General features: G+C 45.6%; 1 protein-coding gene across 12 annotated transcripts in view; it reads right to left on the minus strand.

Moving 5' to 3' along the window:
* The window catches only part of INPP4A (inositol polyphosphate-4-phosphatase type I A), a 143,866-nt gene that overhangs the window by 36,357 nt on the left and 93,080 nt on the right, over nt 1-14,429 (minus strand). For 11 of the 12 annotated variants that reach the window (XM_058667546.1, XM_058667552.1, XM_058667548.1 and 8 more), the window contains exons 5-11: nt 12,358-12,476; nt 10,184-10,300; nt 9,828-9,907; nt 7,580-7,691; nt 6,638-6,728; nt 6,026-6,173; nt 1,636-1,766 (exon numbers count right to left, since the gene is read on the minus strand). In XM_058667546.1, coding sequence (XP_058523529.1) covers nt 1,636-1,766; nt 6,026-6,173; nt 6,638-6,728; nt 7,580-7,691; nt 9,828-9,907; nt 10,184-10,300; nt 12,358-12,476 — 798 coding nt within the window. Of the gene's footprint in view, nt 1-1,635; nt 1,767-6,025; nt 6,174-6,637; nt 6,729-7,579; nt 7,692-7,977; nt 8,026-9,827; nt 9,908-10,183; nt 10,301-12,357; nt 12,477-14,429 lie in introns of those variants that run through there. The other variant, XM_058667556.1, reaches the window with a different exon arrangement.

Genomic DNA, 14,429 nt, shown 5'->3' on the forward strand with positions numbered 1-14,429 from the left:
CTGCGTTTCACCAAGACTCTCAAAGGATCCAGCGGTACACCGGCATTTGGAAGCTCTGTTCTCGAAAATTCCAGGGTGTATTGGTTTCACACTCCAGCTGGAAACACTCTACCAACCTGAGAAAAACACCTTGTTTTCTGGAGGGAGTGCTGCCATTTCACTGAGAAACACACTGAACCCTGCCCCTTAGGCTTGCTGAAACCAAAGCACCACCATCTTGTCAGTTCTATATTTGGCTTCTACACACCCAGGTTCACAATCAGGTTCACATGTTCTATGTCAAAGTCACATTAAAAGCTAGCCATTTTCTTGAAACCCCCCAAATTCCTACCATATGTGAAGGAAAAAGAAGGAAAGAACATGAAAATACAGAATGATTCAAATTGCTAAAGTAATGATAACACACACACACATCTATTCCCTTTGGAATAAATGAAGAACAAGTCGGGAACTATTTTTCTAAATCTGTCCTGAGAACGTTCTGAGAATCAAATGGCATTTCAGGAAAAGCGAGGTGCTCACAATTCACTTTCTCTTTTGAGCCTTAAATGGAGAATTCCTGACAACTTACTTGTTCAATAAAAATGCTCCTGACTATTTAAACCAAGACTTCTAGAAAACCACTTCAAAGCATTCACTGATATCAGACCTAAGTAAACAAACAGCACACACCACCAACAGCCTGGGATTGTGTCTCCCCTAAATCTCACTCTGTAGCAGTAGTCTTGGTAGGTAACTCCAGAAAAGGACTTTTCAAGGCAATCCACAGATTCTTCTTTCCAATTAAGATTGGAAAAATCCATATTTGAAACCACATCTATATAGGAATCTACTTTAAAAAACCAATTTGATGAATTTTATATGAAAGGAAAATTATGATCAGTTAAATCTACCAGGAGAAAAAGTGAGAAGTGGAAGCTGTGAATCTGTTTTTAAAACTCGCCCAGCATCGCTTCTCGGCCTTTTGGCTAAGATCAAGTGTAAAACTGACCTAATGTTCAAGCTGTGCTTATACACTTTATTTGCCTACAATATACAAACAGATTCATTCAAAGTGGTTTTTAGGGATGGATGTCTGGCACGGTAATTAAGAGGCTGCTTGGGATGCCTTTATCCTGTATCAGAGTGTCTGAGCTAAAGTTCAGGCCCTGTTCCCAACTGACACTGACTTCTTTGTAATGTGTACCCTACAATGCAGCAGATGAGGACTCCAGTATCTGTGGAGGATCCACATGGAACTCCTGGCTTCTAGCTTCAGCCAGTTCTAGCTATTACAGACATTTGGGCAGAGGACCAGCGGATACGGAGATTTCAATCTGCCTGCTTCTTTGTCTCTATTTTTCTCTCTCCCTCCTCAAATGAATAATAAAATCTAAAAAGCAAAAAGAAAGAAAGAAAGAAAGAAAGAAAGAAAGAAAGAAAGAAAGAAAGAAAGGAAGGAAGGAAGGAAGGAAGGAAGAAAGAAAGAAAGAAAGAAAGAAAGAGAGAAAGAAAGAGAGAAAGAAAGAAAGAAAGAAAGAAAGAAAGAAAGAAAGAAAGAAAAGAAAAGAAAAAAGAAATCCATTTGAGTGTCTATCAGAGACAGTGTGAAACCTTGGTTCCCCGATCTTCCACCAGTTGGCGGAGAATACCGACCTTTGTACTGATGGAGGTCGGTCAGGTTCTCCTGGTATGTGAGGATGATGGTCTGGTACTGGGTGACAATCTGGCGCCGCAGGCTCTCCCAGCAAGGGGACAGCTCCCCCAGTTCCTCCAGCTCACACACTCTGTAACAAGACACATGCATCAGGTCATGGCGGGGAGGGCCAGGAGTCCTAAGCAGAACAAAATGTGCATGACAGGAGTGCTGATGCCTAAGAGAGCCAGATCAGTGGTCACACTGCCAGGTTACAGGGCAGAGAGTGCTGGAGGAAAGACCACTGGACACGTGGAAAAGCATATGGAAAGGTATTCTATGGGAATTCAGCCAAACGTGCAAGGAGAGAGGCTGTGAGGAACTGGCTCCACGCTGGCCACCCAGGCAGGCGCAGGCTTACCCACAACCTGCCTGAACTAGAGCAGAAGAACATGTGATTCCCCCAGATCACAGAGAGCTGAAGGCTCTCTGCCCTCCCCACAAGAACAGAACTGCAGAATGCAACTACTTGGCTGCAGCCTCAGCAATGCGTGGAGGGGTGGGGATCCCAAAACTCACGCTGCAGCTACTTCCCCTTTCCATCTCAGTGTCATTGTTTCAGGGTCTGTGACAAGGACCCCAGGGAGTTGGACCTTTGGCTAGTCCTCATTTCATTGCCTACTTCTATGTAAGGAATGAACTGTCCAAAGATGCTGACTTAAGGACCAGTGTCCGGTCCTTTTGAGTGTAAATCTGAGTTGAGAGTAACATAAGGAGTCAAGAGACAGGCAGAAGATCCAGAGAAAGATAAGGACACTCTATGCACCATTCAAATGAGAACCAGAAGACATCATGAAGATGTTTAGCAATGAAATCCAAGCAGGGAAAATACATAAAGCTAGTTAACTGAAAATTTAGTGTAATTTTTGCTTTCTATGTAAAATAAATCCTGTAATATCTATCTGTTTGATAAAGGTTAGAATTTCCCAGCTCAACGGTCTTCAAAAGGTCATGAAGGGGGTTGCTGAGTGATAAACATTTAAAAATTGCAGGGAGGGAAGTGGGTTCATGGCCATGGTATGGCATTTGTTTTTATAAAATAAAGTCCTGGAGTTCCTCATTTCTAAAAAGAAAAAAAGGGAATGAACAGTCCAGAACTTAAAAGTGGACTATTAAGTCAGACGGGCCTGGTCTTGGCTTTTTGTCTTGCATGTGTGGGTCTGACAGAGGGGTTGGGGCAGAAAATGGAGAGGAGAAACAAGAAAAGAAAGAAACAAAAAGAAGAATTGTTATCTCCAGAAAAATAAAGGTTGCATAAGAACTTAAATATAAACTCAGAAGCAAGTATTCACTATGTAATCATAATAATGAAAACACGAGATGGATTCTTGTTAAAGCAAAAATAACCATATTAGGAAAATTGGGACTGGAAGACTAAATTTCTCATCATAGGACATCAACCAATTCCTGCAGTTGATTAACAGAGACAGGACCCTCTAAATATATTGAGAAATGTAGCGACAAAAACTAAAACCATTAAAAAAAATGTTCCTAGGAAGATTAGAAAACAGAGAGCTCTGAAAGCTACACTTCCAGTCAAAATTTTTTACAAACCTTTCAGGGATGGGCATTTGGCATAGTGTTCAAGATGCTGCTGGGGGCAGGGGGAGGGACGCTTACATTCCAACCTGGAGTGCTGGGTTGGAGTCTGGCTCTGCTTTCTTTCTAAGTTGGCTGCTCTCACAAACACCCTGGGAGGCAGCAAGTGATGACCTAACTTCCTGGGACCCTCATGTGAAAGACCTGGACTGAACTCCTGGTTTAGGCTGGCCCAGACCCCAGTTGTTTCGGGTGTTTGAGGAGTAAGCAAGATAGAACATCTCCAGCTTACTATACCCTTGTCTGCCTTTTAAATAAAAGAAAGAAAAATAAAAAATAAAATAAATGAGTGAAAATACTAAAAACTTCCAGTACTGACTTTTTATAGTATAGGCATACACTTTCATTTAGGAAAAAATGCTAATTCCGTAAATATTAATAAGAAGCTGCTAAGTTGTCTGAAGTTAGAAAAATAAAAAGAGCCTGGGGACAGGCACCTGGCCTAGTGCTGGAGACACTGATTAAGATCATGGCAGCCCACATGCGACTGCTTGATTTCATCCCTAGCTCCAACTCCTGACTTCAGCTTCCTGTCAAGGCAGACCACAGGAAGCAACAACAATGCCTCGACTAGTCAGATTTGTGTCACTCATGTGGGAGATCTGGATTGAATTCCTGGCTCCTGGCTTCAGTCAGGCCGAGGCTCAGTGGCTATGAGCCTTTGAGGAGAGGAAATCAAATGATAAGTGAATCAGAATATGGGCACTAGCTATCTCTCTACTTTATAAAATCTTCAAAACAGAAAAGTCAGGCCTGGCAAGATAGCATAGCGGTTAAGGTCCTCGCCTTAAACATGCCAGGATCCCATATGGGTGCCAGTTCTAATCCCGGCAGCTCCACTTCCCATCCAGCTCCCTGCTTGTGACCTGGGAAAGCAGTGGAGGACAGCCCAGAGCATTGGGATCCTGCACCCGCGTGGGAGGCCTGGAAGGAAGTTCCTGGTTCCTGGCTTCGGATCGGCACAGCACCGGCTGTTGCGGTCTCATGGGGAGTGAACCACCAGATGGAAGATCTCTCTCTGTCTCTCCTCCTCTTTGTACATCTGCCTTTCCAATAAAAATAAATAAATCTTTAAAAAAAAAGTCTCGTCATCTTATTATTAGAATGCCAAGATTAATGTACAAAACATCCAGTGTGAGCAGAACTGCAGAGAAACCAATGTCCTTATCCCCTGCCAGTGGCAAATCCCCAGCCCCAGGCCTCTCCCACGCACAGGAGTCCTGCAGGTCTTGGCAGGGCAGGTCCCTCTCTCTAGAATGACTGCCTGAAGCTATGTGACTGCTTTCCAAGTCGGGGGTGTCAGCTAAAGGCCAACATCTCTGAGAAGCCTACTCCGACCACCTTCTCTCTACCGCGGCTCTTTTCAGCTCAGGCACATGCCAGCATGTCTGGAGCTCTCGGGCGAGGCACCCCTTGCTTCTGTCGCTCCATCTACCACCAAGAAGCCTTCACACTTGGACTTCCTGACTGGGGGTTGCCGACTGCAGCAACAACAAAAACCCTAAAGCACCTGTTAAAAACATGGACTCTGGGCCTGATGCAAAGGTCCAGTGGTTAAAATCCTTACCTTGTACACATAAGGATCCCATATGGGTACCGGTTCATGTCCCGGCTGCTCCCGCTTCCCATTCAGCTCCCTGCCTGTGGCCTGGGAAAGAGTAAAGGATGGTCCAAAGCCTTGGGACCCTGCACCTGCGTGGGAGACCTGGAGGAAGCTCCTGGCTTCGGATAGGCTCAGCTCTGGCCACTCCAGTCATTTGGGGAATGGACAAAAAGATCTTTTTCTCTGTATCTCCCTCTTTCTGCCAAATCTACCTTTTCAACAAAAATACGTCTTTTAAAAAATGCATGGACTCTGTAAAATTACAGAGACATTTCATTATAGAAAATGATGCCTTAACTAAAAACTAAAATGTAAAAATTGAACATTCATGGAAAAGTAGATTGCAACCATGCAAACATATATGAATATGAACAGAGCCAAAATATTTTTAAAATTAAAATAACAGTAAAAATATATTTAGGTGAAAGGTACCTAGGTGCTCACTGCACTACTGTCGACATTTTTTGCTAAGCTTGAAATCTTTTCAAGCTTAAAAACTAAAACAAAATAGATATATTAAAGTAGGAGGATGCGGATTCATTTGTTTTCTTCTATTGCACTGCTTATACTTAATTTTGCTGTGGGACAAGGAACAGTGAAAATAATCTAGACAGGTAAGAGACAGAACCTGCAGGAACTAAAGTCTCTCTCAGATTCTCCATGTCTCAAGACACATGATAACATGATGACACATGTCATGGTCTAAGATGTCAAGGGGTGGAGACCCCTGCTCCGCAGGGCCACAGGAACCTGAGTCCCTGATGTGTCAAAACGAGTCTTCTGCAGGCCCCTTCCCTGAGGCCTAAATTAGGAAACTCCTGGCCCAGGCAGCTACAACTAAACAACGAGCAGCGATTCCTAACTTACTGCAGGGCCAATGAGAGAGGGGAGGAAAAGGAAAGAGAAGAGGTGTTGTGAGCTGAACACACATCTGGGGTTCAAACACGCCATCCTATGAAATCCCTGCACATGAATCCCTGACACAATGAGCCCGGGTCATGGAGTGGAAAGCGGCCAAAGCTGGTCTCTGGTCCAGCCTGTCAGCTGTCAGTTCTCTGCCCACCACACTTCAGAAATGAACAGACAAACAGCATGGCTGTGGTGAGCGACTAATGAGCCTTCCCTTCTCTGCCCCATCACAGCCTCACCTTGCCGCATCTTCTTCTAGCAGGAGCTTCACAAACTGCCGGGGTATATGCAAGGAAAGCACGCTCTCCGCCATCTGCTCCAGGATCCGCAGGTGGTTGCCATCGGTGGTTGGGAACCGGTACATGCGGCAGATGGCACCTCCAAACACTGGATGGGATAGCAGGGGAGACAAAGGCTAGGGAGGTGAGCTGGCCGCAGACCTGCCTTAGGGTCCTCATCTCTATACCTTTAAGTCCTTTTCAAGTCCTGCTGATTTCAAGACAATTAAAACATTTAAACCAAAACCCACCAAGGGATAGAGGCTGAACATTCCACCCTCAGACAAGAAAATCTTCCTGTCCTGGAACTCTGAAGTGCAAGGTGCTAGGCACAAGCAGGGTAAACTCAACACCAAACAAGAAAGAATGCAATGAAGAAAGAGCTGCCACTTTACGGGATGTTACTAACCCCCCATATGCTACAAAAAGAATAGCACACGGATGAGCAGCAGAGACAGAACAACTGGGGTGCAGGCCTCCGACGACTATACCAGCTGGAGAACTAAAGGTGGCCACTGGCCTGAGACCTCACTGGCAAGAACAACAGGAGTATCCAAGCGGAAAGCTGTTTACCTGACTTCAGTAAAGTGTCTTTTCGCAATGAAGCATATTTGGATCGGATTCCCAACGCCTCGGTCAGGCTCTCATCAACAGGCAGGACCATCTACAACAGGTATAGGAAAGCACAAGGAAGCCCTAAGGCTCAGACAACGCTAGAGCAGCTGTACGCTGCAAAAATGAGACCTGCATGCATCATGGAAGAACCCGGGAACTCAAGATCCACTGTTAACCCTACGGTAAAAATGCCACCTGAGCCACAGCCAAGGGAGTTGCCCTCCCAGAGCACTGGACGTGCTGTGAACACACAGTTCCTTGACCAGCACATCTTCTCAGTCATTTCCCCTCTGCTTGGTGCTCCATGTGTTAAATGAGAGGGAGGGATGGATGATGCAAAAGAGTACTTCTCAAGCTAACATTCTGGGCTTAATTTGGATAAAGATAGAAATCTTTGTAATTTTACAACAAAGACTACTTAGCAGTGTCAGGACTCCTAAATTAGAATTCGTGTTGGAGAGTGTGTGAGAGTACCTGCGTGAGAGACTGTGGGAGTCAGGATGTATGCTGGAGAGGGAAAAAGGAGGGGGAGAAGAAGAGGGTGCTGAGAAGTGGGTATGCACGAGGCTACTGCAAGGGGTGTGTGTGTGTAAGAGGAAAATAGTAACAAAACACTGTAACAGGTAACTTGGTTCTCAAATGCGTTTTCACTCAGGTTCAGCACCCCCACAACGGCCCCCTCCCTTCCTGACTGCAGTCCTGACTCAGACAGCATCCTGCCCTCTAGAGCAAGCTAGCCAGTGCAGTACCAGGCAGCAGAGAGAGGCAGGCTCCAGGGCAGCAGTCTCCCTGGGGAAGATTGGCAGTGTTCTGTAGGGGGCAGCAGCGAGCAGCAGATGCTATCCTTTGCAGAACAGGTTACACACAAGTGGGAACGGAGAATGACAGTAGTAGACTCACCCTGCCATTGACAGTGTCCAGAGACCGGGTCACCGGGGGCCGCTGGTCTGACTTCTCCTCCATCTGCCAGCCGATCACAGTGATGTTACCTACGCGGTCACTCTCTGCAGACCTGCAGCAGCAAAGTGCTTTAATGAGAAGGTTTATGTGTGTGTGTGTGTGTGTGCGTGTGTGTGTAACTGCAAAGCTAGCCAGCTTAGATCATTGGGGATGCTGGAAGCAGCAAAAGCCAGCTTCTCAGTCTGTCAAAAACCACAGCACTGGCAGGCTTCTTCAGAGGGAGGCAGACAAGGAAACCCATCAGGGCAGGGGAGGGCTGGGTCTGAGACAGAGCAGTGTGGACGTGACTGATGGGGCTGGACGGGGCTTCCAGAGAAGAGCTCAGCACTACTGAGTACCAGAAGGGATGCATCTTAGTGTCAGGACTAGAGTGCACCTTTCCTTTAAAAAAAAAAAAACTACTCATTTATTTTGGGGACAGATGCCATGGTATAGCAGCTTAAGTTTCTGCCTGTGGTACCAGCATCCCATATGGGCACTGGTTCTTGTCCAGCTGTTCCGCTTCTGATCTAGCTCCCTGCTAACAGCCTGGAAAAACAGCAGAAAATGGCTCAAGTCCTTCTGCCTCTGCACCCATGTGGGAGTCCTGGAAGAAGCTCCTGACTTCAAATTGGCTCAGCTATAGCAGCCATCTGGGGAGTGAGCCAGCAAATGGAAGATTCTCTCTCTCTCTCTCTCTCTCTCTCTTTGTCTATAACTGTCTCTCAACTAAATAAAAAGTATCTTCAAAAATACTTAGTTTACATACTTTTATTTGAAAAGTAAAGACGGCAGGGGGGAGTTCTTCTATTCACTATTTCACCTCCACATGCGAGAGGGGGACCAGGGTGAAGCCAGGAGCATCCAGGACCTCATTCTGAGTCTACCTCTGTTGGTGGCGGGGACCCAAGTTCTTGAGCCACTGCCCACTGCCTCTTAGGCTATGCATCAGCAGGCAGCCAGATTGAACCCAGACTCCAGCATGCGTTGTAGGTCTCCCAAGTAGCAGCTTAACTAGCTTCAGCTTCCCTCCAATGCTGGTCCCGCCAATGTACCTTTTTTTTGGCACATCCTCCAGCTTTGGTTAGCCCTGTGGACTCCGAGTAAACCAAGACACTCAGAATATCCTAAAGATCCACAATCCTGATATGATACAAGGTGATGACTCTCCCGCTACACTCTGTTAAACCCCCTAAGATCCCCTGGGGATGGCTGCTGGCTGCCTAGGCCCATCTGATTCATCTAGGGGAGCCCTAGAGACGTCCTGCAGCCCCAGGCACTTCAATTATGATGTCTGACTTAGCTAGGTTCTATACCTTCGCATGGTCACATCCCAAGGCCATGTCTTCTGTGACATTGCCCTCCTGCCTGGAACTGTCCTTCCCAAGCTCTGTTCAATAGGCATCTCTGGCTCCTTTTATAAAAGATGAAGCCGCATTTCTTACAGCAGACTCTAAGCCAGCTGGATTCAGTTCTGGCACATGATGTACCTAAGTATCATTCTCAAACAGCCTCTTCCTTCATACGCTCTTCACCTCCCACTTTGCATGAGATTCTTTCCTTTCCTGCCTCAAGATCTCTTCACACAGAGGACTGCTGCAGGGTGCTGGCCCTGCCTGTTAACTGGACAGCCAATGCCTGCAACACTGTCATTACCTACGGAAACTCCCAACTGTCTCAGCATGGCAGCACAGGTCATTATCAACCTTTCGTACTGCTTCAGACTGTTTCCCCAGACAGCATTTTTCCAGTGTTTATATTTTTTGAAAAAATGTTTTATTAGAGGTTTGGTTTAAGAAGGGTTGACATCCTGATCTCATTCATGTTCCCCTCTAAGTACACAACAGGTGTTTTCATTCATTCATTCATTCATTCATTCATTCAACAAATATATACTGAAAATCAGGCACTTGCTTGGTACTATAGAAACAGCAAAATGAAATAAAGGAAATGACAATCTCTGCTGTCTTGGAGATTATATTATCTCCGGAAAGGGACAGATGAGAGGCAAAGACATTCATTATTAGATATTATCTAATAATGCCACAAATTGCTACCCCATGATTGGCCCTCTGATTAGATCAACAGCCTGCCCCTCCTGGAGCAGGGAAGAGTGGGGGTACTCTAAGAATAGAAAACAGGGTCTTTCCCCATCTGTCCCTGGAACTCACGATTCATTATTTTCAAAGCAATGAATTTACATACCAACCTTAGTGTTAAATGCAACCTATGATGCCTGTCTTGTAGCAGGTCTTTGACAATGAATGTTCCAGAGCCCAGCAGGTACATCTGAGGAAGAAATGGGGACAGACAACATCAGAGTGCTGGTTTGTTTCTGTTCCCCAACCCAGGGAAGTCTGGCCAGTTCCGTGACTCATCTCGTCATCATCATCTCAGGAGTCTAACAGGACTGTTCACAAAGATACTCCTAAACACAAACATGCTTAGACAGCTGATTTGTAAGCCAGTAGTGAAATCAATCTCGTGTTTAACTCTCCCTCAAATGACTGCATAATTTTAAAGGGGGGAGAAGAAAATCCCACGAGCTGCAGCCTGTTACTTAACTGTTCCCTGAGATCTATCTTTGACATCATACACGGAGAGCTTGATTTGTGTCATCTGATTGATAAGAGAGTCTTGAAAGAAGGCAATGCTGCTCAGAAATATAGGATTGTTGGTTCCCTGGAACAGAAAAAGAAAACAAATCAGAACACAGAACTGAATTTTTTAATTAACTGCTTTTGAAATAGATCAACATTTTCAGAATAAGAAACTAACATTTTTACTGACTTGTATCAACACAAATGTTAATGTTGGCTTCAGTGGGTGCTTTCTGGAAGAGGAGAATGCAATCTGACAGAGACTGCTACAGATGTAGACCCGCAGCCCAAGCTGTGCCTATGGGCTTATTCTAAGGGTCTACACGCATTCTTAGTATTAAAACTTCAGATGTACTGTGTACTTAGAATCACTGCTGTGGTCTGACCCTTTAAGATGTACAAACAGGGAGAAGAAAGAGGCAATGAATGGCTTAAGCCACTTGTTATTTCTACTTATACTATGTTTGGACAATTAAAGCCTGATTTTAAAAGCCATCTTTTTTTTTTTTTAGAACCAGTAGCTAGATTATAGATCACAGATGGCTAATTCCTGGCAATTTAGTTCTTCCACAAAGCTTCCTAACATCACATTCTCCTTCTCAAGGAATGATTGATGACTTCTCAGCCAAAGCATTACTGGATCGAGGCTGTACCTACTTCAAAGACCACCTCTGTCCATACAGCCCCAGATCTGGTCTATTAAGGTCTGCTAGTCAGGCCTCTGGGAAGCTTCCTGGAGTCTCAACCCAACTCAACTTCTCCCACCTGCCCTTCTGCTTACATCTATCTCTGACTTCCTTCCAACCTGGCTTTGACGTTCCCTTCCCTATCTTGTCACTAAACTCCTACTGCAAGTCCTATCTGCAGAGCCTTTCCTACATGCAGCCTTCATCCTGCTGCCAAGCCAGGTACGCAGCACCCCTCGCCCGCCCCAAAGGTCTATAGGAGTGAAAACATCTGGTCAGGAGACTCCCCCTGCAGAGACTTGCACTGGCTGGCTACAGTATGCTATGTCACAAGCCCTTGGACTGGGTTCCGTGGCTTCCTTTCATGTCTTTCTTGTTTATGTCTTTTAAATACACCAAGCAAGTTGTTCCCCAAACCTACATGAAACTTTTCCACTTCCATGCTTTTGCATAAATATCATGAAATTCTGAACGCCCTTCCATGTAAAGTCTGCAGATTGGCAGCAAGGGAATTAAAGCGTGGGGGAGATTCAGAATAACAGGTCTTGCCCCAAACCCACCGAGGCAGACTTTAATCTAGCGTCACCTAGGAAAACCTGCTCCAACCCTCGGGGCTGGATGGGACCCTGGCGGCCTTTCAGTGCTGTCACTTTCTACTAACACATCCCACATCCTGCAGTGAGGGCAGATAGACAAATTCAGGACAGGCTGGGCAATTCCTGAGGGCAGGGGCTGTGTCCTCTGGTCTATGTATCATCTACAGTGCCTGGCTCTGTGTCTGGTGTGTAGACAGAGCTCAACAAATGCTTAGAAAATGGAACTGTTGACATGAACTTGCAAACAAATTTCTAAGATACTGGAAGTGGGGCTTTAGCTTCTAAAACTTAAAACTGGGAAAGAAAAGGCATGGCAGTTTAAGTTTGGTAATTCTTCACTTTATAAATACAATTCTGTGGATTAGCTATCAGTAATTCCCCTTACTAGGGGAATAGCTTGTGATGTGCTCAATTGTCCAAAACGATTTTGTTGGAAAACTCACTCAGTGGATGCATACCAACTAATCCAAAGTAAAGAGAAAAGAATGCAATCTGTGAACCAACACAAAGAGAGAGAGAAGTCCTGGCAACAGGGTTGATGGTAGCACTCCTCAGGCTTTGATTACTGAACACAGTTCTCTAAATGCACCATCCAATTATAAGTGACAGGAAAGAATCAGGTTTCTTTCTAAAGAGCTATCTATCCTATAGGATCAACCATAACCAGACAATAGTTAATCAATGGCTAATTGTGACCAAAAAAAAAAAAGTAGCAACATACTGAAAATCTACAAACAGCGACAATCCACATAAATCTGACTGAAGCTGTGAATCCCTCAGCCCCTTCCCGTCCTCCCCATCAGAGCGGTACGGGCAGGTCTAGGGCTCTCTAACGAGACAGGGAGCTGTGCACTCACCTCAATGATCTCCGTCTGTGCATGCTTCGTCCAGAATGCCTGAGGAGGGGTGGTGACGCTCACTGCTACAAAACTATTTGGTTTTCGATCTAGCGATGGAGTGTGCAGCTCACTACAAGCTATAAAAGTAAGATGGGAAATAAATGAAATATCTTAAAAATCAGGCTCTAGTTAGCTGTCTGATCAAAACACACCCAAAGCACACAGAGTAAACAACACCTAAATGGAAGAGATCATCCCGTTGTCAGCTGTCACAGGTAGGTGACTTTCAAGATTTGAGACCAAGTATTAATACTCCTATAACCCACTCCTATCCTGAAAGACTACAAGGCCTTAACTGCAGGGACAGCTAAAAGGAACACAAGTCAACCAGCATTTGGGATCTGATCCTTAACTTTCCAAATTTAATGACTAGCTGAACTCTAGATAGTTGAGTCTATAGAAGCTATGTCAAATCTGTAGAATCTAAGACACAGCAACACAGGACTGCTTCTAAAGCTGCTGTGGCCAACTCTAAGCTGCTGGAGAAACAACATGTGCTTGAATCAAAATTCTACAGCAAAATAAATTAGCTTTTGAAATTTTGGGGGAGGTGAGGCTGGTGCAATGGCTCATCTAACTAATCCTCCACCTGTTAACACCAGCATCCCATATAGGTGCCAGTTTGTGTCACAGATGTTGCTGCACTTCCCATCTAGCTCCCTGCTTGTGTCGGCCTAAAGCTTTTAGGACCCTGAATTCGTGTGGGAGACCCTGAAGAAGCTCCTGGCTCCTGGCTTCAGATCAGCTCAGCTCCAGCTGTTGCAACATTTGTGTAGTCAATCAGCAGATGAAAGATCTTTCTCTGTGTCTCTCCTCTCTGTAAATCTACCTTTCCAATGAAATTAATCTTTTTTTAGGAGAATCAAGACGGCGGAATAGGGTAAGGACACATTTAAACGGACAGAAGAACATTTAATCAAGATGAAGCAGAGAGGACACATTCCAGGAAATAGGAGAGGACAGAACAACAGCAGAGGGATACCTGGAGACTGACAGACACAGGAAAGCAGCAGACACAATGGTGTGGTGTTGCAGTGACAGATACTCCAGCGACATTCAGCCAGCAGCAATCTGAACTCCACCAGCAGCCAGAACTCCACCAGCAACCAGGTGGGAAGGGACTTTCACTGGGAGCTTGGGAGGTGAACCCAGACAAAGAACTGCTTGTCCTGCTGGTCCGTTTGATTTGACCAGGAGCAGAGACACAGCAGCAGATCCCAGACGGGCAGTGCAAGAACAGGGTGGATTTCACAGCCCAGTCAGCACCCTAGAGCCAAACTGGGCGCCATTTTGCATAAGGAGGTAAAGGCAAGGGAAAGGACTGAGCATACACTGAGCTGGGAGGGAACTCATTTCTGGCTCAGTGAACTGCATCAACGTGGCATTCTACAGATTCCACCCAAGACAGGTCTGGGTAGCCCTCAGACTTAATGGCCAGCAGATCAAGAACTCTAGTTAGTGGTATGTCAGGCACCATTTTGTACACTGTGGCGATAGCTTTAGGACTGCAGGGGACAACAGTGAACTGTGTATGTGCTGAGCTCACGAGAACTCACTGAATTCAGTGGATTGCACTGGTTCCACAGGAGAATAATACCGACTGTGGCATCATATGGGTCAAAATAGGTCCGTGTGGCACTCAGACCTAACGTCCAACAGGTTCGGGCAAGATCACCACCAACAACAACCTAACTATATAGGACACCTGGTGTCTCCCTAATCCTGGGACCTGCTCCAACCGGAAGTGGGAGAAAGGTTGCAGAGACAATAGTGCAGCCTCAGCATGGTATCACAGGAGGTGGAGATTGGTGAGACAGGAGTTGGTGCTACAAAGACCATGGTGGAAATCTAACATAAGAACCCAGACCTGGAACTCGCTGGAGGGAGTGGCACAAATGGCTGCAAGCAAAGAGTTGTGTACCAACGGCAACAAGTAAAATCGAACTGTAGACCTGTGGGTGACACAGCTTAGAAACCTGCCCCAAGAAGAAGACTCTGCTAACCAGAAGTACAATGACCAAGAACAAAAA

The sequence above is a fragment of the Ochotona princeps genome, chromosome 8 (genome assembly GCF_030435755.1).
Source record: "Ochotona princeps isolate mOchPri1 chromosome 8, mOchPri1.hap1, whole genome shotgun sequence".
Lineage (NCBI taxonomy): Eukaryota > Metazoa > Chordata > Mammalia > Lagomorpha > Ochotonidae > Ochotona > Ochotona princeps.